General features: G+C 41.6%; 1 protein-coding gene across 7 annotated transcripts in view; it reads left to right on the top strand.

Moving 5' to 3' along the window:
- The window catches only part of cdc42bpa.L (CDC42 binding protein kinase alpha L homeolog), a 140,845-nt gene that overhangs the window by 26,835 nt on the left and 89,002 nt on the right, over nt 1-25,008 (top strand). For all 7 annotated transcript variants that reach the window (XM_041562571.1, XM_041562572.1, XM_041562574.1 and 4 more), the window contains exons 2-3: nt 19,480-19,571; nt 23,947-24,030. In XM_041562571.1, coding sequence (XP_041418505.1) covers nt 19,480-19,571; nt 23,947-24,030 — 176 coding nt within the window. The remainder of the gene's footprint in view (nt 1-19,479; nt 19,572-23,946; nt 24,031-25,008) is intronic.

The following is a 25,008-nucleotide window of genomic DNA, read 5'->3' as shown; positions in this document are numbered from 1 at the left end:
ACCCCCCTACAGCCCTTCAGGTTTTGATAAACTGGGTCTTTGTCAGGGAGCCGGGATGCTCCCACCAGGGAGGTTTTCAGGATCAAGGAGGAAGCCCACAAGGGAGTCAAGGTGGCGGTGTCCAACAAGGGGTAAACCAGAAGAATAACCAAAGTCCAGGCAAGGGTTCAAGGGCAGGCAGAATATCAGCAAAGTCCAAAAGTCCAGGCAAGAGGTCAGCAACAAACAGGAACAAGATAAGTCTTCAGACAAGCAGACAGGAAACCCAGGAAACACACAGGAATGAATCCTATACTTGGGCTCCATTCTGGCGTCTTGGTATGGCTTTTATATTTGAATTTGGCGCCATAGTGACATCATCCGCGTCCTTGTGCCGACGTCGACGCGCTGACGTCATCGTGCCGGCGCCGCTACCCATGTGGCGGCAAATGGGCGCCGCCATTTTGGGAGCGACGCCGGCAGGGGAGGACGCGCCGCCCGGAGCTCCTGGACCTGCTCCGGGCGGCGATCGTGACAGTCTTCTGTCAATTAGTTATATTTCCACTATAACTGAGCAGGTTCCATCCTACCATCCTACCCTAATGTCTGTGTCTTGCCCCACTGTCTTCACTTTGCTCCACTGTCTCCACCTTGTCCTGCGGTCTCCATCCTACCCTATTGTCTGTGTCTTGCCCGAATGTCTGTCCCAATTTTGTCCAACTGTCACAACCTTGTCCTACTGTCTCCATCCAACTAGTTAAATAAATGCAAAATAAAAAAAAATATTTCTAATATAATTAGTTAGCCAAAACTGTAACCAATAAAGACTGGAGTGACTGTTCTAACAGAACAGAACACAACTTCCTGCTTTTCAGCTCTCTAACTCTGAGTTAGTCAGCGACTTTAAGGGCTGTTACACACAGGCGTTTTTTCCTGCATTGCGCTTTCTTCCGTTTAGCCAGAGGGGAGCGCAGGAGTATACGCACTCAATTATCGTGAAGGGGGCTGTACTAACACAGATGCCTGCTGTGTCCCGTCAAATGCAGATGGATTGCAGCATGTTGCATTTCACCTGTTTTCAGCGCATACATGCGTCTGTGTGAGTACAGCCCCCTTCACAATAATCGAGTGCGTCTACTCCTGGCTAAAAGGAAGAAAGAGCAACGCAGGGGAGCGCAGGAAAAAACTCCTGTGTGTAAGAGCCCTAAGGGGGCCCACGTGGGGCATAACTTTCAGTGAGTTTGCTATTGATCCTCAGCATGCAGTTCAGATTCAAATGCAAACAGTTATGACCCATGCTCCATCCCCCCCTCAAATCACTAATTGGTTACTGCCTGGTAACCAATTAGTAGAAACCACTAATTGCAAAGCAGGAAGTAGTGTTCTGGCTATTATGTTAGCCATTCAGTCACTCCAGCCTTTATGCATTAAATGAACTATATTGAAAATTTTTTTATTTTGCACAGCCCACAGCACAGTTATTACCCAGTTTTTATTTTTATACTGGACAATTCCTTTAAAGGCTTCTCTGGTAGCAGCAGGTTAGACAGCAGTGGGGTGGCCCTGTGTGTGCCAGAAACAATAGCCATGTTCCTAAACAGGTTTAACTGCACTCTCAGCTGTCTTCTATCATAGAACAGGCACCATGCATTGCCATTGTAACTTTTATACACAGGAGAGAAATAAAATACTACAGAGGTGTCATTCACCGGCACTCCCACCTCACAGAGCCGTACACTGACCTCACATAGGGGCAAATTTACTTACCTGCGGAAACCTGCCAGCGCTGCCTTTGCTCACATCGTAACACTTTGCCTAATAAATAATTAATAATAAAAACTTAGTGAATTTGCCTAGTAACACTATTTCGCCAGAGTGAAAATTCACCCTTCGCTGGCGTAATTACGCCAATGACTGTTAGTAAATCGGTGAAGTCCCGAAATGATGTCATGCTGGCGAACATTCTCCAGCGTTAGCCACTTCATCCTTTAGTAAATTTCCCCCATAGACTTTTAACTGGCACAGACAGGACCCACTGATTCACATATAGGTCTCAAACCGACTGTTTTTCTATAAAATAATACATATGATGAGAGTTTACATTTGTAGCAAAGATTTGAGAACATTGACAAATTATAGCAAAAACCAGTGTGTGATATTGTGCTTATTATGGTGCTTAAAAAAGATCTAGGAACATTTTGTGTTGCAACTGGAATTGTATTTCCTGGGATTGTGGATGTATCTTCTTCCTTTTTAACAAGGAAACTACAGTCTTGACTTGTTCTATGGCAGAGATAACTGTCTACTGCGGCCTGGTTGCTAGGTATTAATTACTTAGTAACCAGTTTGGTGACCTGGTAATCAAACTTTGTAGGGTGTCTACCCACTCCAGGATAAGGAAACATTATAGCAGTAATTATTATCCCTTATAATACATGAGTGATACTCAGAGTTGCCTGTATAACTCAGCCTGCAGCCTTGTGCCTTTATATGGTCACAGAACAACCCCTCAGTGACTTCTAATATCCTTATCATTTACAGTAGGGGGTTCATTATCCCTAATAATAAATGAGTGATACTCCGAGTTCCCTGTATAACTCAGCCTGCAGCCTTGTGCCTTTATATGGTCACAGAACCCCTCAGTGACTTCTAATATCCTTATCATATACAGTAGGGGGTACATTATCCCTTATAATACATGAGTTATACTCCAAGTTCCCTGTAAAACCTTGTGCCTTTATATGGTCACAGAGGCCCTCAGTGACTTCTAATATCCTTATTTACAGTAGGGGGTACATTATCCCTTATAATACATGAGTGATACTCAGAGTTCCCTGTATAACTCAGCCTGCAGCCTTGTGCCTTTATATGGTCACAGAACCCCTCAGTGACTTCTAATATCCTTATCATATACAGTAGGGGGTACATTATCCCTTATAATACATGAGTTATACTCCAAGTTCCCTGTAAAACCTTGTGCCTTTATATGGTCACAGAGGCCCTCAGTGACTTCTAATATCCTTATCATTTACAGTAGGGGGTACATTATCCCTTATAATACATGAGTGATACTCAGAGTTCACTGTATAACTCAGCCTGCTGCCTTGTGCCTTTATATGGTCACAGAACCCCTCAGTGAGTTCTAATATCCTTATCATATACAGTAGGGGGTACATTATCCCTTATAATACATGATGTATACTCGCAAGTTCCCTGTAAAACCTTGTGCCTTTATATGGTCACAGAACCCCTCAGTGACTTCTAATATCCTTATCATTTACAGTAGGGGGTACATTATCCCTTATAATACATGAGTGATACTCAGAGTTCACTGTATAACTCAGCCTGCTGCCTTGTGTCTTTATATGGTCACAGAACCCCTCAGTGACTTCTAATATCCTTATCATTTACAGTAGGGGGTACATTATCCCTTATAATACATGAGTGATACTCAGAGTTCACTGTATAACTCAGCCTGCTGCCTTGTGCCTTTATATGGTCACAGAACCCCTCAGTGACTTCTAATATCCTTATCATTTACAGTAGGGGGTACATTATCCCTTATAATACATGAGTGATACTCAAAGTTCCCTGTATAGCTCAGCCTGCAGCCTTGTGCTTTAATATGGCCACAGAACCCCTCAGTGATGTCTAATATCCTTATAATTAATAGTATTATTCTCTATAGTATTTACAGGACGTTGGAAGAGTGTTACTGAGCTATTATAACCCTGTGGTTGGTACAACACATGTTAGTGAATAAAGTGCCCCCAGAACAGTAAAAAAGACAGTACAATGTGGAAATTAACAGTGTCAGTGGCAGGAGGTGTTAGAGCCCATCTGGCAGCTGGAATAATCACTGATGTCATTCCTCCTTCCTTCTCCCTTTTTTTTTCCTGGTCAGCTTGATTGTGTTACTAATGATCTGCTGTACATCTGCCCAGAGGCCTGATTAACTCTTTATGGCCCAGGGGGCTTGAGCAATAAGCACATGGAGTATTCTGGGACCCTTCCTGCTGATGTTTGGCAGAAAGTGAGACTGACAGGGAATTACAAATAGCCCAGACATACAGATAATTAGATCATTTTAGGCTTTTATATGCACAGCTGTTTCCTCTTCCTGCCTCCCCACACCAGGCGCTGTATCTGCATCAGGCACATGGCAGGGGAAATTGCCACTGGAATATAAGCATGGCCATGTACTTAGACTTATGTACTACAGCATAGGCTCCAGTGAAAGCAGGGGTGACATCAGAGTGCTGATACTGGGATTTTGTTCCCAGCATCCCAGTATTTCCTGTCCCGGGATGCTGGGAATTGTAATTCAGCATCAGGGTTGGAAAGCCATGTGCTTCTATATATATATATATATATATATATATATATATATATATATATATATATATATATATATATATATATATATATATATATATATATATATATATATATATATATATATACATATACATACACATACATAGACACTGCTTTACAATACCATGTCTGCAGAGTTTAGCTATGGGAACACCAGGAAAGTGATCACGGATCCACACATGGTTTCTTAGCAACTAATTTACATACATTTTTGTGCCATTTTCAAGGGGAGGGGTATAATAATAATGAATTTTTTACTCTGTTGTTACCTTGACAAAGGTCTCAAGGATGACCGAAACGTTGGAATAATAAATAAACGTTATCTCTTTTTCACCATATTTTAAAGTCCTATGAGTGCCTCGCTTTACATGATATTCTATATGACTTTTCAGTGGTCTGCACCCAGGCTTTTTCTCCAGAAAGTGAGTGCAGCTATTTCCTTTTTTATAAATATCTATATATATATATATATATATATATATATATATATATATATATATATATATATATATATAATACACAAAAGCCATGAATATCCTGTAAATTATATCCTTATAAACGGTGAGTAGTGATGTCATCAGTTATAAACGGTGAGTAGTGATGTAATTTCTGTCACATGACTCACTAAAATTTGTGTATTATAATAAATAAAGTACCCCCAGTTGTAAAATATGAGGATATTAGAAGTTACCTCGGAGTTCCATGACCTGTATAAAAACACTCGGCCTTCGGCCTCGTGTTTTTATATGGTCATGAAACTCCTCGGTAACTAATAATATCCTTATATTTTACAAGAGGGGGTACTTTATTCACTATATCTATATCTAGATATGTGTGTGCAGTTGTTGTTGCCCTATTTATTCTTCTGTTGTTATGTGAGCAGCCCCCAAGTGGGTGGAGAGAAGGGAATACAGGGGGTTACAGGGAGTTGCCAGCTCAGAGATATATTTTTTTGTCCCTAAATGGATCTCTTTCCCTCTCCTGCTGCTTCCAAGGCACCCAGGGGCGGTGTAGTGCAAACTCACTTACTAGAGCAGCTGTCTCTGTGTGGCTCCTTCACCAGAAGACACATTTCTGTCTAATAGTGGGGGGCTGAAACAGCTGCATTATTTAACCCCTTACTCCCTGACAGAATATGCGGCCCACCAGCTGCTGTGCATGATAACGTCCCGCTTCCCCCAACATTCTCTGGATTTTGGCCACGTGGCTGGACTGTAAGGCCTGAACTACATGATCGTTTTCAGTCGGATCGACGCCCATGCATCAAATCGGATTGGAGTCGCATGCATCAAAATCTAATTGGACTGAATTTACTTGCGACTTTTCATTCAGACCAATTTGATTTTTGACGCCTGCGTCTCCATCTGATTTGGCACATGCATTTTATTGTCGAGAGTTATTGATGTGTGGACTGACCCGATACCCGAGACCTCGCACACTCGTTTCCAGATCGTGCGGGATGTGCTCTTCCTACTGCTCTCCCCGCGACCTTCGAAATGCCGGCTTACGACTTCAGGGTTGAGTTTTTATAGACGCGCACCTCCCACCCCTTTTGTGACATCATTGGCGGGGCTATAAAAGAGACCCGGAAGTTGGGCTCGGGCAGGCACAGGTGGTGGGAGGTCGGGTTGGGGGCAGGTGCGGGTCGGGAAAAGCCCAACCCGCACATCACTACGCACGTCAATCCAACGGAAAACGCTGCGTTTTCATCCGACAGTCGGATCAATGAAGTTGTAACATGCGATTTCTCCTTCACTTCCGTATTATGTAAAACATCCGACACGTCGCATGCGTTTAGTTCCATTGCGAAGTGTCGGATCCAAGCGCGTCATGTAGTCCTGCCCTAAAGTGGTTGTAAACCCACAAATTAAATTTTGCCATGGCTTTAAATTTATTAGTAATTATAATTGCAGCTTGGGGTCGTGTGGCCTGTCCCTTTATTCTTCTGAAGGGTAAGCGAGCGATTGTCACTGATGGATCAGAGGTCACATGACCTATGTATATGACAGGCCCCACGCGGGAGTTGCAGGTCATGGGGCTCTGTCTGTACCACGCTGATGGCTTCTAGAAGCTCCTGACACGCTTCTTTGTTGCAGCCTCACCTGCTGTTTTTCTTTTTCTAACAAAGAAAACTGAGCGTCGTTGCCACATTCTGAGTGCACGAGTCCTGCCGACATGTGTTGTTACATACGGTGACTTTCAATAGGCCAGGTGCAGGTGAAATTCTGTCTTCCGGAACACTTGGCTTATTTAAAGGAACAGTAAAATAATGTTATATATTTACAGAGTAGTGCTAAGTTCCCAGAACTGACAACTTGAACTAAAAATATAGTGCCTTTTATTTGCTGTGTGTTTCAAAGAAACAGTGTCCTATGTCTCGCCGCAAGCACCAGGAGCTGGCACTGTCATTATATAGGCTAAATGGGGTAAATAGTAATTTAAAGGTGAAATACACAAAAAAAAAACATATTCAAAGAAAATTTTATGTTAACCAGGTTTCCAATATACATTCATTATACATCTCAGACCTTTGTGTCTGTGAATGTGATCGAGACCGTAGATTGTAAGCTCCACTGGGGAGTGATGCAGACTGAGCAATCTCTGTAAGAGAGATCACCGCAGAATACATTGAAGTTATGTAAAGGAAAATATTGATATATTTTTATTTTGGTGTTCAAATATTGAACTGGAAATAGTCAACAGATGAGGGGGGAGGTCAGTGAGTACGGTAAGACTTCACAGGATTCCGAATAGAGACAGCTGTGGCAGATTGGATGACAAGGTCTTGTGTGTGCTGCAAACTCCACTGCCATGGTCTAATGGCTTCTGCTATTCAGGAAACACATGGGAATAGTTTGAGGACACCCCTGTGTAGATAAAATAAGGCTCATTTGTATATTGCTGGGAATTGCACTGCAAGATGCTTTCGCTAAATGACTGGAAACCCAATAAAAGAATGAAGGTTTAAAGGGGATATTTACCGCAAATTAGATATCTAGGGAATACTTGGTCAGCAGAATTACATTTTATCATGTCAGTATAGCCTGTGGCACTGTTGCAATACTGGTAAGTATGCTCTGTTATAGACATGGGTATCAGACAGGATCTGTGCAGCCACTGGGACAGAACGTTCTGTTATACAGATAGCTAGAATCTCAGCTGCCATAAAGCAGGGCAGGACTGCTGCTTACAATGGGATCAGATAGGATCTGTGCAGCCACTGGGACAGAATGCAGTTATACAGATAGCTAAAACTCAGCCATAAAGCAGGGCAGGACTGCTGCTTACAATGGGGATCAGATAGGATCTGTGCAGCCACTGGGACAGAATGTTCTGTTATACAGATAGCTAGAATCTCAGCCATAAAGCAGGACAGGACTGCTGCTTACAATGGGTATCTGATAGGATCTGTGCAGCCACTGGGACAGAATGCTCTGTTATACAGATAGCTAGAATCTCAGCCATAAAGCAGGGCAGGACTGCTGCTTACAACGGGGATCAGATAGGATCATTGCAGCCACTGGGACAGAATGCTCTGTTATAAAGATAGCTAGAATCTCAGCCGAAAAGCAGGGCAGGACTGCTGCTTACAATGGGGATCAGATAGGATCTATGCCACTGTGAAAATATAAGATAATTAGGATGTGTAAGTTTTGCATATTTAATCAAATGGTTTTTCCTAAAACCACCAAACTTTTCCCATCATTACACACATTATGTATCATGCACAAAAACATGTATTTAGACTTAATAGATTTTCCAAAGCTAGCGATCATATGGCAGCTTACACACTGGCTGGCGCACTCTCAAAACCTCGATTAAATAACTGCTATTGTAATATGGAACATCTGCTTTGTATATGTTAGCCACTCTGCCAATACGTGTCAGTGAAGGAAAGTGTTTAGCATGTTGTATATTTAAGTACATGAGGCGTGAGGTATGGAATTGGTTGCAGATCCAACCGTGTGATGATATGCATAGTTCCCTGTTTAATTGGAAACCTTATTTTCAACTCTCTCTTTTAAGATTGTCACTGAGTTGCCCAGGTGCCATTAACTGTTTGAGGATCATGGGAATTATAATATGGTGCCATTTGAAATACCCTCTGAGCATTAATCCATGGATAGTATACGAGATGTTGTCTGCCTACTCCCTGAACTAGGGCTGGACTGGGATTAAAAAGCAGCCCTGGCAAAAAAATAATCAAAGCAACCCTCATATAAATGTCATTGGCGGCCAAACAAGTTGAAAAAAATTGGTGGGCAGGGCCCTCCAATAAAATGAAAAAACAAAACAAAATACAACTGTTGGCCAGGGTCCCCCAATAAAACAAAAAAAACCATTTGTGGTCAGGGTCCCTCCATTAAAGCAAAACAAAATAAATGAATTAGTGGTCAGGGCTCTCCCCCTATATAAAAGTAAACAAACACCATTGCATACCTCCCAATATTTTGGAAACAGACGGAGGGACAAAAATTTTTTGACCGTGCTGACCGTGCCCATTTTTGTGGCCACACCCCCAATTACCATGTTCAAATTGGCAGGTTATGAAAGTTTCTGTGGTTTTTATGTATTATGACATTTTTCCAAACGAAGGTTAATTGCCGTTTAAGCTGTTAATCTAAATTCTCCCAAGACACTTTCTTATCTTAAACTGCTACATAAGTATCTATTCTGGGCTCGCTGCCAAAAGCTAATTAAGTTAGAAACTGTGTATCTTTTTCTGGCCATTCAGTGCAGGAGATCAAAGAGAAAGTTGGGACATTTCAGTAACAAACCCCGGACTGCAGGCTGAGCTGTCAAAATCGGGATTGTCCTGCGAAAAACGGGACAGTGGGGAGCTATGCCATTGGTGTTCAGTGGAAATTTACCTGTAAAATTTGCCCTGTAGGTTTCCTCCTTCTAGGCGACAGCAGGTTTGACTCTTTTTGGCGGCTTCGGCTCCCCTATGGCTTTGGCTTGGCTTTGGGTCCCCTTCGGCTTGGCTTTGGTCCCCTTCGGCTTCGGCTTGGATTTGGGTCCCATTCAGCTTTGGCTTGGCTTTGGGTCCCATACGGCTTCAGCTCCCATTCAGCTTCGGGTCCCATTCGGCTTCTGCTCCCATTTGGCTCCACATCCTGGCCCATAAATGGAGCGCCACACAGGGGATTTGCCCGAACTTGCCCGATGGCCAGTCAAGGCCTGCCCAGAACCCTGGACTGCTGGGAGTAGGTCAATAACATCTGGCATACTGAAGGTTGTCTGTCTCTGGACTAACTGTATAAAGTGAAGACCACTGGGCCTAAAATAGAAGCTGATTTAGAGGAATTGAATAGCAAGCACAATCAGATATTTACAGGTACCCAAACCTTGCCATTAAAGGGGTTGTTCACCTTTAAATTAACTTTTAGTATGGCGTTGAGAGTGATCTGGTTGCTGTGTTTCAAATTACTTAAGCAACCATATGTTGATTCGAATAAGAGACTTGAATTTGTTTTGAAATTTTCACGCCAACGAATCATCGCTGACGAAAGTACGCCATCGTTCTTTTGCCGAGACATAATTGTGAGTTTTGAAGAATATGCTCCTGACGTAGTTGCGCTAAGTCTAGTGGAGACTTCCGAATCAAAAATTTGCACGCAAGTAAATCTGCCATTTGAAAATTGGAAAGAGTCTGAACAGAAACTATAGATAAAAATAAATAATGAAAATGTTGAAAAGTTGCTTAGAATTGCCCATTCTATAATATACTACTAGTTAACTTGAAGGTGAACCATCCCTTTAAGTATCAGCCATTTTAGGCACAGAGATATCAGATAGATAGCTATCTGTCAGATAGATAAATAAATATAGCTTTGCTTCCTTGGATTTAAATGGAAGAGCATTTGGGCTCTGGATAACCCTGATAAATAAATGATATCAGATGTTGGCAGTGAGCAAACAACAGCTGCTCCATTGGAGGTTGCGATTAGATCACTGCTGCCCAAGTCTTTCGAAGAATCTCCATACACCGCCATCCGACTCTGCCAAGGAACTACTGGTTATGACTGTACACAACTGCTACTTGTAGTCATGCTCCAGATTAAATGTGGCATGGCTTTTTGTCGTGCCGTGGGACACCAGATTTTACTGTATCAGTTACATCATGTAACCGGCTTGCTACACACATGTAGACATGAGGAGGGCCTCATATAAACTTTGTTTTGTAGGCCTGGGCCTTGCAACTTGGTATAACTAAATCAGTGAAGACTGAACTTTTTACAGGCCCCTCCCACTTACCCGTCATTTTCTGTGTGTGTCACGTAACTGAATAAACACAGGCAAAACACACCTAGATATGAGGAATACCTCATACAAACTATTTATTATTACTATTTATTTTAGTTACGGGCCCCTCCCACTTACCCATCATTCTTTGTGTATGTGTCACATTGTATGACTGAATAAACAAAGGCAAAACACACCTAGATATGGGGAACACCTCCTATAAACTACTTGTTACAGGCCCCTCCCACTTACTCATCATTCTGTGTGTATGTGTCACATGGTATGACTGAATAAACAAAGGCAAAACACACCTAGATATGGGGAACACCTCATATAAACCGAATCCACTTTTTTGGATTCGGTCGAACCCCCGAATCCATCGTGAAAGATTTGGCCGAATACCGAACCAAATCCGAATCTTAATTTGCGTATGCAAATTAGGGGTGGGAAGGGGAAAACATTTTTTACTTCCTTGTTTTGTGACAAAAAGTCACACAATTTCCCTCCCGTCCCTAATTTCGGCCTGGCAATCCTGCTGAAAAAGGCCGAATCCTGGATTTGGTGCATCCCTAATATAAAGACCTGTTACAGGCCCCTCCCACTTACCCATCATTCTGTGTGTATGTGTCACATGGTATGACTGAATAAACAAAGGCAAAACACACCTAGATATGAAAAATGCCTCATATAAAATACTTGTTACAGGCTCCTCCCACTTACTCATCATTCTGTGTGTATGTGTCACATGGTATGACTGAATAAACAAAGGCAAAACACACCTAGATATGAAAAATGCCTCATATAAAATACTTGTTACAGGCTCCTCCCACTTACCCATCATTCTGTGTGTGTTACATGGTAAAACTGGATAAACTAAAGGTGGCCCAAACACGGGCAGATAAAGCTGCCGATATCGGTCATTTGGACCAATTTGACGGGTCTTCCCGATCGATATCTGGCCACAATATCGATCAGGATGGTTTGATTTTTAACCGACCGACCCGTCGGAGCCCCTTGGCGTATCGTAATTCGATCGTTCGGCCATACGACCAAACGTTCGAATTACCCCTGATATAGCAATGCCGTTAGTGGCATATCGGGGAAAGATCCGCTCATTCGCCGATGTCGCCAAACGAGCGGATCTTTGAGTCTATGGCCAGCTTAAGGCAAAACCCGCTCTAGATATAGTGGACACCATCTGGGTGAATTAACCCCAAACAGATTAAGTATTTCTGTCTCTTATTTATAGACCCCTGCCTCCCACACAGGAATAAATTCTTTGTATCCGTGACAGTGAATTTATATAGGGAGATTTGGGGAACAGGGAGATTTGGGAAATCATTTCTTCTGTGGATTTTCTCATTAGCTGTGCTATGTGGAGACTGCAGTAAATTAGAAGCAGGCGACGGTTGTTGTTCTAGAATGTGGCCTGCAGCAAGGCCAGCGCAATTCCAGCAATGCGGCACACTAGGGCTATAGAATATCTCAAAGGGATTTAACAAGAGACTGGCTTCCCATGTGTCATTCCCCGGTGTCCTTCCGAGTACTGCCAGCATGGACTGACACTTGTGAGATTGTACTTAGTGTGGGGGTCTGTGACAAGGAAGAAATGTGGGAATGTCAGTGAGAATTGTAACCTGAATCTTTTACAACACGGTGGGATTGTAGTGCATAGTCGGCATTTACTGACTGAAGGTCAATGAAGTGGATGTTGCACTGCTCAACTCATTGTCCCTCACAACTGAATAGAAGTTTGGAGAGAGTCCGAGTAAATAAAAGGGAAAGCCAAATTCATTGCCAATACATTAGGGATCCCCTCCCCCCAAGTGAATGTAATGTTTTTCCCTGGATTCTTTTTTTGTAAATTAAAAAAAAAAGTGCATCAGTCCAGGGGGAAAAGTAGTGTAGTGCCATGATGAAACCTAACTTATATTGCCCAGTTGTTACTAGGGTTGCCACATTTTTTTGAAAAATGCACATACTGACAAAAATCGGAATCTATCGTTCGGGCAGGTTTAGGCTAGTCTGGGCGAGGACTGCATCATTGGACCAGGGTTTTAAGGGCTTTAGCACACGGGCAGATTCAGGGGAGATTTAATCGCCTGACGACTAATCGCCTCTTCTTCAGGGCGACAATCTCCCCAAACTGCCTTCCGCCTGCTAAGATGAAAAATCGACTGCGGCAATGCACTCGCGGAGCTTCGATTTCCAAAGTCGCCCAAAGTTTCCTCAACTTCGGGCGACTTCTGAAATCGAAGCCCCGCGAGTCGATTGCCGCAGGTGATTTTTCATTTTAGCAGTTCGGGGAGATTGTCGCCCCGAAGAAGAGGTGATTAGTCTGCCTGTGTGCTAAAGCCCTAAAGGATAGTGCCACACAAGGGCCGTAATCAGCCTGCTGGAATATGCAGGCTGATTTCAGCCCCTATGTGGTCAGTAGCCTCCTCTTCCTATCGCACCTGTAACAATCCCTCGCGTCGGCTCCGGCATGAACACACTCTCTTATTTTGGTTAAAAATGTGAAACTTTGCATTTCACGCCAAAATCAGGCAAGTGTGTTCACACCAGAGCCAACACAATGGTTCCAGATGTGAAAAGAAGTGAAGACTACTGCCCACATAGGGGCTGAAATCGGCTTGTGTATTCAAGCAGGCTGAATTCGGCCCATGTGTGGCACTAGCCTTAAAAATCCTGGCTCCTTGATGCAGTCCTGGCCCAGACGGCCTACATTGTTGCTATACTGATGCAAGTACCATTTCATTTTACATATGGCTCCTTTGCTGCACAGAGAGCGGCACTGACTTGCGATATCGGCCTAAGCAATCTGTTAGAAAATGGGCACAAACAGATTTTATTGCCATAACGACCTGTTGTCAACATTAGCTCCTATGAGCAACTCAGCTGTTTAAATACAGTGCTTCAATCCGTTTTGGTCACAGAAAGGTGCCGGTATCTGTAAAATCTTTTATTTTTAGCGCACAAGCCTGGCCGTAGCTACAAGTGATGAGGACTGGGTTACCTTGGAGCTTGAAACATTAATTTGGCAAGCATTTACCGTTTCACATGCCTCTAAAGTACACAAAGTGTCTTCAACAAGGTGATCAAGTCACTAAAGTAAACAGCAATGCAGCACTCGGGCCCAGCGTATTCTGCCGCCTGGTTTATATGAGAACCAAGTGTTTATGGAAAGTACAGATGTTTAAGTAAACGGCTGCCTCTCCAGCTAAAGTTATAGCCGTGTGTTCCCTTTAGTCCGTTTAATGCCTGGCTAGTAATGAGAAGGGAAAATGTTGCCCAGTAATGGAATCCACACAATAGGAAGGTATGAAACATAAACCATTAAAATTGAGTTATAAATAGGTGCGCTTTGCCTTTCCCAATACGTGTGGCAAACACATTGGAGTCAATACATGGAATGGCTTTATTTAACAGCTTGTAGATCATTAGCCACCAAAGACGACGTCCCTGAAAAGAGGGCTAGGATAAGGATTTTGGAAATATCCATTGTGAAGCTTTATGGAGCTTCTGTTGTACAGCACTGCTGAATATGTTGACACTTTATAAAAACAAGTTCATTATACAGATATGGGATCTGTAATCCAGAAAGCCGTTATTCAGAATGTTCAGCTGTACGGGAAGACCATCTCCCGTAGACTTCATAATTAATTCCAATCTTAAAATATATTTTTTTATTAATGTTAAATGATTTTAAGTAAACTTTAGGTATGAAGATCCAAATTACTGAAAGACCCCTTATCTAGAAAACCCTAGGTTAACACCTTAGCATTCTGGATAACAGGTCCCATACCTGTAATAATAATAATAGTGGAGTTTGTTACAGTGTAAAGCACCATGTACCAGCTAAAGAATGTCATGATTTTGCACATGCTTACAAGTAAGCAGTTACTCAAACTTTAATCCCCCAATGTCATTATGGGTTCTTTGCTATCCCTACCCATTATAGCATAATCCTGGAATGGTTCTGAGATCATCCGATGACTTCATCCATAACTGGAAACCATCCTGATGTTTTTGTGGGTGGAATTAATTGAGGTAGGAGAATGGGTAAAAATTTTCACTGTTAAATTATCTAAATAATTATTGGTTAAAGCCTGCAAGCTGAGAGCACAGAGCGCCCTATTAAAGGGCTGTCCAAGTTCTCACTTCAATACCTTTAAGCAGTATATGAAGCACCTTTATACCTGCAACTAACAGGAGAAAGGGTTACAAAGAAAGTCTTCCATGTCATCACAGCTGGAAATAAGTGCAGTGGCCCCCCTGTTGTGGTTTCCATACCTGTGGGATAGGGTTTGGGCAGGGCTGACTGGCTGACTCTCCTTGACCTGATTAAAATCACATTATCCTTTTGGCCTGGGAAAATAGGAGCATCTGAAATATAGTAAATGCGTAACTGCGGCCTCTTTTGACTTGGGCTCAGGATATGCTGGATTCTTCTAAGCTGTGATTTCAGATGTTGGTACTTACTGTCCCACAGAAAATATGCTGTAGTCAATTCAGGCCAAGGAACCGCAGAATGTTAGATGGGCGATTGCCTTGAATACAGTTCAGTCAGAACATAGTGAGTAAATGTAATTGGACCTCTGTATCATTTTAGTCTGAGTTTTATTGAACAAATACACTGACATGGCATGTATAAACCAAGGTTTAGGGATGCACCAAATCCATAGCTTTTAACTCTTAGAACATATTGAACCCTGGATTCAGACAGGCTCACGCTGCCAGAGGTAGTAAGTGCGTCAGGGAGGGGAATTCTGGAAAACGCTTCTTGTAATACTAAAGCGAATTTAAACACCATTTTTCACTATTTTTTTAAGGGAAAAAAAAGCATTATACAGGTATGGGACCTGTTATCCAGAATGCTCAGGATCTTGGGTTTTCCGTAATTTGGATCTCCATACCTTAAGTCTACTAAAAATACATTAAAACATGAATTAAACCCAATAGGATTGTTTTGCCTCTAATAAGGATTAATTATATATTTGTTGGGATCAAGTTCAAGGTACTGTTTTATTATTACAGAGAAAAAATAAATCATTTATTTAAAAGGAGTCATAATTCGGATCTTTCTGGATGACGGGTTTCCGGATTACGGGTTCTATACCTATATCACATTCCTAAAGTCAGGCAGGTACGAGTTAACTAACTAACTGCTGCCTGCCTTCTGTAGAACAATTGATTAACCTTGTAGGTGCCACCTACAGAGGAGATAGATGGTTAAGTTAGGGAAGTGAGGCTGACCCATACACAGCTGAGAGCTGACCCATGCAGCCTGCCTGTCTTTGGAACTGTTCCGGTGCCTCCATGTGTCTCACAAGCACGCCTGCGTAAAAAAAAAAAACAAGCATAAAATAAATGCCAAATACAGATGCTGAACTGATAATGTATTTGATACTGATACTAAAATGCATCTGATTATCTATAAACATTTGTGCGTTAAAAATACTTACACTGAACCCGAATGTGAATTCTGTGTTTGGCACATCCCTAATATAAAAGTGTATATATAATTTATTAAGGAGGGACAGTTAGGGTGAGTGTTTGGCTGATTGCTCTTTTATTTTACTGGTTAGTTTGATGCCCAGTCTAAAGGCCAGTTAGGGTGAGGGTATAAGGGGGGACTCTTATTGGGCGTCGTAGTACATACAACTCAAAAAGGGTGACTAATAGACAAAGTATTTTCCATAAATCTGAAACTTTTTTTTTGTCTTCTGCTTTAACCCAATACGTGCTGTAGAATGTAGGCATCACATAAGGCTATAGTACTGGTGCTGTAGGTTCTGCTTTTCCAGGCTACTCTGACTGATGCATGTGTTCTATACATGGAAACATGCTGCGTAGGTCAAAGAGCCAACCGCTGCCCCGCAAAGGGTTAAAGGCAGTTACATAAAGCAACATTTTTCTAGGTCAATTTGTGCTAATTTGCCAGTTTTTGTTGGGGTTTGGCATGACAGGAATACCCCCTTCCCAGAACAGATTGTTAGGAGCCGAACGCATTAAATGTCTTATAAAAGGAAACTGAATATCTGAAATGTTCTATATAAAATATTTACAAGAAGATTAAAGTTTGCAGTGGAACGAATGCAGATGCTGCGTCTGAGGGTTACAGACCCGGGATATTTCCTTGGCTCGCTCAGAGCAATTGCTTCATAGATAGAGAGAATTAACCTTTATCTTTTTTCCAAATACCCAACTTTTCCACTACCTCACGATACCTGCGCATTTCCTACTGCATTAAATCTTTTAAAAGGACGTAAAAGGGCAAATTTCATTATACACTTGGCACCATGGGGGGGTGTGCCATTCTCCATGTCAGCAGCTCTATGCTGCACAATTCCATCAGTATGTTCTTCCTCCAACAGTGTTCATTGCTTCGGGTTGCAGGAGAAATGACACAGGCATATAGACCTGGGATTTTAAGTGACAGTTGCCCAGGAGGCTAGTGCCACATGACTTATAAAATAAAGCCTCTGTGCAACTTGGCCATTCAGCATCAGATGAAAACACAGTAGGTGTTTTTAAATGAAGCATATTCATAGTAAGTATTTAACTGTATACAGAATCTGAGTGTAGTACCAAAACTGTTCCTTCTGAAGGATTGCCTGACTGCTAGAATTTTTGAACCTAGTACAGGTATGGGACCTGTTATCCAGAATGCTCGGGACCTGGGGTTTTCCGGATAATGGATCTTTCCGTAATTTCGTCTTCATGTCTTCATGTCTTAAGTCTACTAGAAATTCATTTAAACATTAAATAAACCCAATAGGCTGTTTTTGCTTCCAATAAGGATTAATTATATATTAGTTGAGATCAAGTACAAGCTACTCTTTTATTATTACAGAGAAAAAGGAAATCAATTTTAAAAATTTGGATTATTTGGATAAAATGGAGTCTATGGGAGACAGCGATTCCGTAATTCGGAGCTTTCTGGATATCGGGTTTCTGGATAAGGGATCCTATTCCTGTAACCTGTAAATTAACTTTTATAAAATATAATGAAAGGTAAAAACTGTCCATGCTTGGGAGTAAGACAAGTAACATCTGGGGGCCCAAGGTTGATAAACAGGGCCTGGATGGGATCACATTCCTCCAATGCATTGGGTCTGTTGTCTGTCTTGGACTGTGCCACCCCATGGTGTTTATACTTGGTGGCAGGGTGCCTGCCATTATCTCCACTACTTGGGCCAGTGTGAGAATCATGGGAGTATATGGAGAATAATTGCTAAAAGAGCTGAATATCTGGTTAAAAAAATATTTTTGGTAACCCCAGTATAGTCCTGCCTAGTGGCTGCTTATGGCAGAAATAACACTCCCTGGTGGCACCTGGTTAGCTGGGCTACAGACCCAAGGCAAAAAAAGCACCCAGAGACCCATAATCAACCTGTGCAGTGGAAAGAAACTGCAGCTCATAAAGAATACCTACATGAGCATTTAGAGAATATGATGGTCTTCTTGGAATCAGACCCAAGGCCGCACTGCTACCCACTGCATACATTCTGTATTAAGAGAAGCAAGTCACCTTGGGGTGCCCCCTGGGTTTCTCAGCCTTGCGAGTTAACCAAACCATGGAACGGAAGGTATTGGGTGCCTCTGCATATGTGTTTGAACCCTGTGGCCCCTCGCTTCCTCTCCTTCTGTATTGGAGGTTACTTGTGGTTTGTGGTTGCCAGATCTGCCTTTTATTTTTAGAGCTGACCCTGATTTCTCCGCCGCAGAGTGTTCTTGCCTTAAATTCCACTTGGTGTTATTGTTTTTTCTTGGTGGCTAATTTGCATTTCTTCCCTGCAATGGACCTGGAATCAAAAAGATCACATTTCAGCATTTCAAACCTTCATGTTATGCCTGAATCCTGTCTTGTAGATTCAGTACTGCTATTTGGAAAAATGCCAAAATGGAGGATTCGGCGCATCCCTAGTTGTAACAGGGCAACAGTTGCTGAAGATCCTAAATGTATATTTTAACCAATCAGCAGCCACCTTTTATTAGTCCAATGCAATTAAATTAATGAATACTAACATCTGATTGCTGTAGCCAGCAATTTGCTAAACACTCATGCTTTAGGTCTGGTTAGTACCATAGTATGTACAACATGTCAGCTGCAATTTCAAACACTGTCTTAAATCTTTTCATTTGAGCTGCGCTAATGAAAGGCAGCTGATAGGTGGCTCTGAATTCTACATGAGGTTGTAGCTTGGACACTGGTGGACATTATTGGACTCATCCTTGCCTGAGATGGACATACACATAGTGGGAAGTGAACTGCGGCCCTCCAGCTATTCATTTTAAAATCCTAAGCATGACTCCTACTCATTTGTATTAAAGGTGTGGTTCGCCTTTAAGTTAACTTTAGTATGTTACAAAATTCTTAATTCTAAGAAATTTTTCAATTGGCTTTCATTATTTCTTTTTTATAGTTTTTTAATTATTTGTTTTCTTCTTCTGACTCTTTCCAGATTTCAAATGGGGGTCACTGACCCCATCTAAACCCCATATTGAATGTTTTATTACTCGTCTATCTATTCAGGCCTCTCCTATTCATATTCCAGTCTCTTATTCAAATCAATACATGGTTGCTAGGATGCTTTGGAGCCTAGCAACCAGAATACTGAAAATGGAAACTGAAGAGCTGCTGAATAAAAAGCTAAACAAATCAAAAACCACAAATAATAAAAAATGAAAACAAATTGCAAATTGTCTCAGAATATCACTCTCTACAACATACTAAAAGTAATTTAATGGGAAACAACCCCTTTAACTTCTCTTGTACAAAATAGGAAAAAATTAAAGTGAATTTCAGAAAATTTTAAGTAGAAACACTATGCAGTTGGGAGTAAATAGTAATATCTTCTGTTTCTCTTGCAGCCAAACCATTTGCCCTAAAAGTCAAGCAGATGCGACTTCATAAAGAAGACTTCGAAATTTTAAAAGTTATCGGAAGAGGAGCCTTTGGCGAGGTGAGGAGTCTGTTTGTTTGCCCCATTCCTTGCAATTTCTTTCAGAATTTTTATTCTCTTTATGGCTCTAGGCTTAATATACAGGTGTTAAAGGCAAAGCAAAGTTTGTATTGGCTTATGGTAAATGGCTAGTTGATAGCTGTGGTCATTTGAGGGAGAAAATGCTGTTTTCCAGAAGAAAATTATCCAAACCTTTTTTTCTGACTTGCAATTTGCATCTGGGATTAAAGATTTAGAGACGTGTTAGAGCTCAGCCCTGCTGCATAACTCTAACACCCGATAGAGCATAATGGGGATCAACTGCTCAAAGCTCTCTAAACCTATTCTGTTGAATTCACGTATTGATCTGCTTTGATAAATGTGTCAGTCCATTAAACTGTATCCTGAATGTCAGGAAAATGTTGATAAATGGGGAAATTATTGAACCGCTAAGAATCCTTCTGGATTTTCCAATTTGATCATTCATAAACTGTCCCTGTGGGCCTATTTACTAGTGCTCAGCATAGATTTAAGTGCAAGAATTCCATTCTACTGCAAATAAAGATGTAAGAAATATATTTTTTTCTGGGAATTTATCTGTAATTATATATATCTATATTAATAAGAGAGTCTTCTGTGGCCCATGATTCTGAGCAGTCCAACATCTCAGCCCTGTAGCCTGTCTAGACATGCTGTGTAAAAACATGGCAGCTCTGTTCTTGGATATCCAGTTTTGGCACCTGCATGTGCCACTGTTTTGTACTGACGTATCTTTTGATCATTGGCTTTATGCAACCTTAATGGCACGGCACTGTGTGAATGCGCTCAAGGCTCTAACTAGGGGTAGAATGTACAGTTCCCGGATTCCTTGCTTGGGTAAACATCTCATTTGTTAAGGTTAAAATAAATATCTCAGGCTGCTAAGCTGTGGGAAAGGACAAACTGGGAGAATAAAATCCCAGACTATAACAAGCTGTTCCTGTCAGCACAAACCCACAGCCTGTTTATAGGAAGCACCAAGTAGGTTTTGGCAGGTTGTACAGTTAGAGGATCAGGTGTAGGTGGGCTATAGCAGGGTGACTGTTACCCCAATGTTTCTATATATCTGTAACCTTGTTATGAGCTACGGGGGCCCAGCCTGAAGGCCAGTTAGGGTGAATTTTGGGGTGAGTGCTTATTTGTGCCCTGGGTACCCCTGGAACTATAGCAGGGTGACTGTTACCCCAATGTTTCTATATATCTGTAACCTTGTTATGAGCTAAGGGAGCCCAGCCTGAAGGCCAGTTTGGGGGAGATTTGGGGTGAGTGCTTATTTGTGCCCTGGGTACTCCTGGAACTATAGCAGGGTGACTGTTACCCCCAATGTTTCTATATATCTGTAACCTTGTTATGAGCTAAGGGGGCCCAGCCTGAAGGCCAGTTAGGGTGAATTTTGGGGTGAGTGCTTATTTGTGCCCTGGGTACCCCTGGAACTATAGCAGGGTGACTGTTACCCCAATGTTTCTATATATCTGTAACCTTGTTATGAGCTAAGGGGGCCCAGCCTGAAGGCCAGTGTAGGGGAGATTTGGGGTGAGTACTTATTTGTGCCCTGGGTACTCCTGGAGCTATGGAAAAGGGGCCTTGACCAAATATAAAGCAAAAGGCTTGACACTAAAATATAAAAAGCTACAAAAGTACAAAGATCACATCTGGGTGCTTAGGAATATCTTCTTGTCAGCCATTGTCTGTTAGAGGATGCTGTTCTACAACAACTGGAGACATGTAGAATGGAGATTTCTATCACGTAACATTTATGTATAAACCATTAGGTTAGTATCTTTGTACTGTTCTGTATTGGTTATTTAAAGTAAATGTATTGTGGAAGTGAGACTGACCTTGCCAAATTTGCTTCAGACATCCAAAGTAAGATGGGATTGGTCAATGCACATTCCCTGGCCCCATGCTTTATTGGTTATTTACTCTGTGCCAGTGAATACATTTTTAAATATCTGTACAAGGGGTTTTTAGTTACAAGTTAGCAATCATAAAATTGCCAAGCCACCATAATGTGTTAAGTTAAACCTAGTAAATGCAATAAACTGGTACTTTTTCCTCTGTGTATTAACTCTGGTATCGCAACACCTTGCTTCCATCCAAAGCCATCAATACGTGGTTCCAAAGTGTAGGTGTGGATACAAAACAGCGCATAGGTTCTGCTGCAATAGTGCCTTTATTCACAAACACGACATGTTTCGAGCACCAAAGCTCTTTATCAAGTTAAACCTCATATGGTGGTCCTAGCTATTTGCTCCAATCACATTTTACACTGGCTGGCATTCCTTCCTGCATACGGTAAACTGAACTGAAATACAAAAGGGTTTGTGGAGTATTCTGAGCATAATTAAAGTAAAAGATAGTGGAAATATAACTTCTTCTTGGGAATTCTTGGCAGGATCTCGGCTTTCTTGTTCCTCACCTGTATTGTGCTGGCTGCACATTTTATTTTCTGTCTTATGATAAAAAGCAGCAGAGCTATGCAGATAGTTGGCCATGTTAATCAGAGATCAGTATTGGCAGCCTGATGCAGTTAGCTCATATGGAACACTCAGGCATGTCTGATGGCTAGGGGCCACTGTAAGGCTGAGAAATCCAAAGGCCAGACATGCAGATATGTTCTTTTGTCCCTTCTCTTCTTCCTCTTTCTCATCCTTTCATTTTACGTTTGTTTCCTCTATTTCCTCTTTATACTATCATCTCTTCTTCTCTTTCCTCTCTTCTCTCATCCTTCCACTCTGTCTGCCTTTATTATTATATCCTCTGGTCTCATTCTATTCACTCTTCTCACATCACTCCATCCTCAATTCCCTCCTTTCCCCTCTTATTATTCCATTCTCTTTTCACTCATGATTTCATGTTCTTTCTCTCCTCTCTCTTCTCTCGTGTTTCTTTTCTCTAATTTGCCTTTGTTTCATCCCCTCTTCTCATCATCCTATGTGTTCTTTTGGCTTTCCTTCCTCTCTTCTCTCATCTCTCTACCCTCATCCTCTTCTATCATAACATTTTCCTCTCCTCTTCCTCTCTTCTCTCATCCTTCCTTCCTTCCTCTCTTCTCGTGTTATTCCTTAATGACTTCTTTCCTCATTCCATACTCATCCTTGTTTATTCCATATTATTCCTTTCTTCCTCTCTTTTCTCGTGAATGCTTCCTTGCTTTTCTCAGCAGTGAGTGCCCTCTTCTGTTATCATTCCATCACCTCTTTTTTCTGGAATTGTTCTTCTGTCTTCTCTGATTATTCCATCTCCTCTGTTCTCAAAGTCATTTCCGCTTTTCTGACTTTTTCTTGCTTCTCTCATCCTTTTCTCCTTACTTTTTCACTAGTCCATCTTTACTATTTCTTCTCTTGATATTCCATTTACACTTGTTTATTATCTTTGCCTCATCCTTATTTCCTCCCTTCTCTTATATGTCTGTAACGTAGTAGGGAATTCATGTTCACTTGGGAAAGAAGATTCACTATGTAGCATGCAGGCTCCGGTCTGATGTTACTGAATGCCTTCTCTTTGGTGAAACCTCTTAATGAAGGTTATATATAGTGTAATGAATAGAAGTTAGCAGCAGGCTTAATTTAAGGAAGGGTAAAAAGGGGTATTTTTCCTAGAATCACACGCCTCTTGGGGTGATAAGAACTTTTTTAAATAATTTACCTTGTAAATATTATGTAACATTTATTAGATGTTTACATTATATAACCTGCAGCTCTCCTGCTGCCATTACTGCAGATGCCAGGCGTTATAATTTAGCAAATTTACCTAGAAGGTTGATGAGTTGCTCATTCAAGATCTAAGCAATTAAACCCCTCTCAAATGGGGGGCCGAGGCCTTCCTGCATTGCCTGGTGCCTACTATTCTTGACACCCATGCTTGGGTCCAGTTTTAGAAAAAAGGGTTGAAGGCTACCATCTTGCTTCACATTATTTTCTCTGCAACCTTATAGCAGGAGCATGCACAATTGTGGCAATGTGGACCTGGCTTCAACTGAGCATGCTCAATGATTGCAGTGAAGGGGTCCTGAAGTGGCATGAGATGCTGCCCACCAACCTCTCTACTCCGTTTTACATAGGAATGGGCTGTGTTTAGGGGGTCCTAAGTGGTGTGGTTCAGAAGAAGGGAGTGGGGCCCTTTTATTAGAAGGGTTTCTTTCTGCATTTCTTCCATCCTACTTCAGAATGAGATATCATACATTATAATATGGTACAGGGTAAACGGATGGACATTTGGCATTGTCTAGTGTACGTCGAGGTAGCCATATTGATATTGTTCTGGTCTAATAAATAAGCAAACTTGCTTCTTAGAAGACCAAAAAGTTCCACAGATGTTTCCTCCTAATGTCCTTCTCCTCTGTTCCTCTCTGCAGGTTGCTGTGGTCAAGTTGAAGAGTACAGATAAAGTGTTTGCCATGAAGATTCTAAATAAGTGGGAGATGCTGAAAAGAGCAGAGGTGAGAACAAGGCAAAAATTGGGCTTTTATAAAGTTGTGACTTTTGTTATATGTGCAGTCAGATTCTGCTATAAAAAAGGGAAATTTACTTGAAAAAAAAAAGACACTGTTTAGTGCCAATACTTATTGCAACAGAAATGCTTCCCTACCTGACCAAAATGGGTTGTGGCAGGTGACAGGTGGTTTACAATATCGGTCACTTTGTTATTAGGTGAGAAATTCGCCTGACATTGAACTTTCATAAGGTAATGGCATTCTAAAATTTCTAATTGCTTGTTGTTGAATTCCAGTGGGTTTTCAGTTGCTTGTTGCTAGGTTCACTGACAACCAGGTATTTGATTATGAATTGTAAAGAGAGAAAGATGAAAAGGATACAATCATTTAATAAAATGTAGCCTCAAAATCAACCAGGTTGCTGGGGATATTGACCCTTGCAACCAAATGTAAGCAATATAATAAACAAGGACCAATTGCAGAGTTGCTTAGGTTACTTCATAGGTAAATATAAAGGAAAATGTAACTCACTTAGGTAACATATCCTCTAAACATGGTAGCTGCCAACTCTGTCTCTGTCTTGGGCAGCCTGATAAGGGGTACAGGGCTGTTTTGGGGAGTGAGCTTTTGGTGGGTTAGGACTAGGGATGCACCGAATCCACTATTTTGGATTCGGCCGAACCTCCGAATCCTTTGTGAAAGATTCGGCCGAATACCGAATCCAAACCCTATTTTGCATATGCAAATTAGGGGTGGAAAGGGGAAAAATATTTGACTTCCTTGTTTTGTGACGAAAAGTCACGCAATTTCCCTCCCCACCCCTAATTTGCATATGCAAATTTGGATTCCGTTTGGCCGGGCAGAAGGATTCGGCCGAATCCGACTGAAAAAGGCCGAATCCTGGATTCGGTGCATCCCTAGTTAGGACTCAGGCCCTGTGTGGGTTTAGTTTTCCTTTAAAGGTAAATATGTCTATTGTATAAC

The sequence above is a fragment of the Xenopus laevis genome, chromosome 5L (genome assembly GCF_017654675.1).
Source record: "Xenopus laevis strain J_2021 chromosome 5L, Xenopus_laevis_v10.1, whole genome shotgun sequence".
NCBI classification, from domain to species: Eukaryota; Metazoa; Chordata; class Amphibia; order Anura; family Pipidae; genus Xenopus; species Xenopus laevis.
The sequence above is the reverse complement of the archived record's forward strand: the minus strand, read 5'-3'. Positions and strand labels throughout refer to the sequence as shown.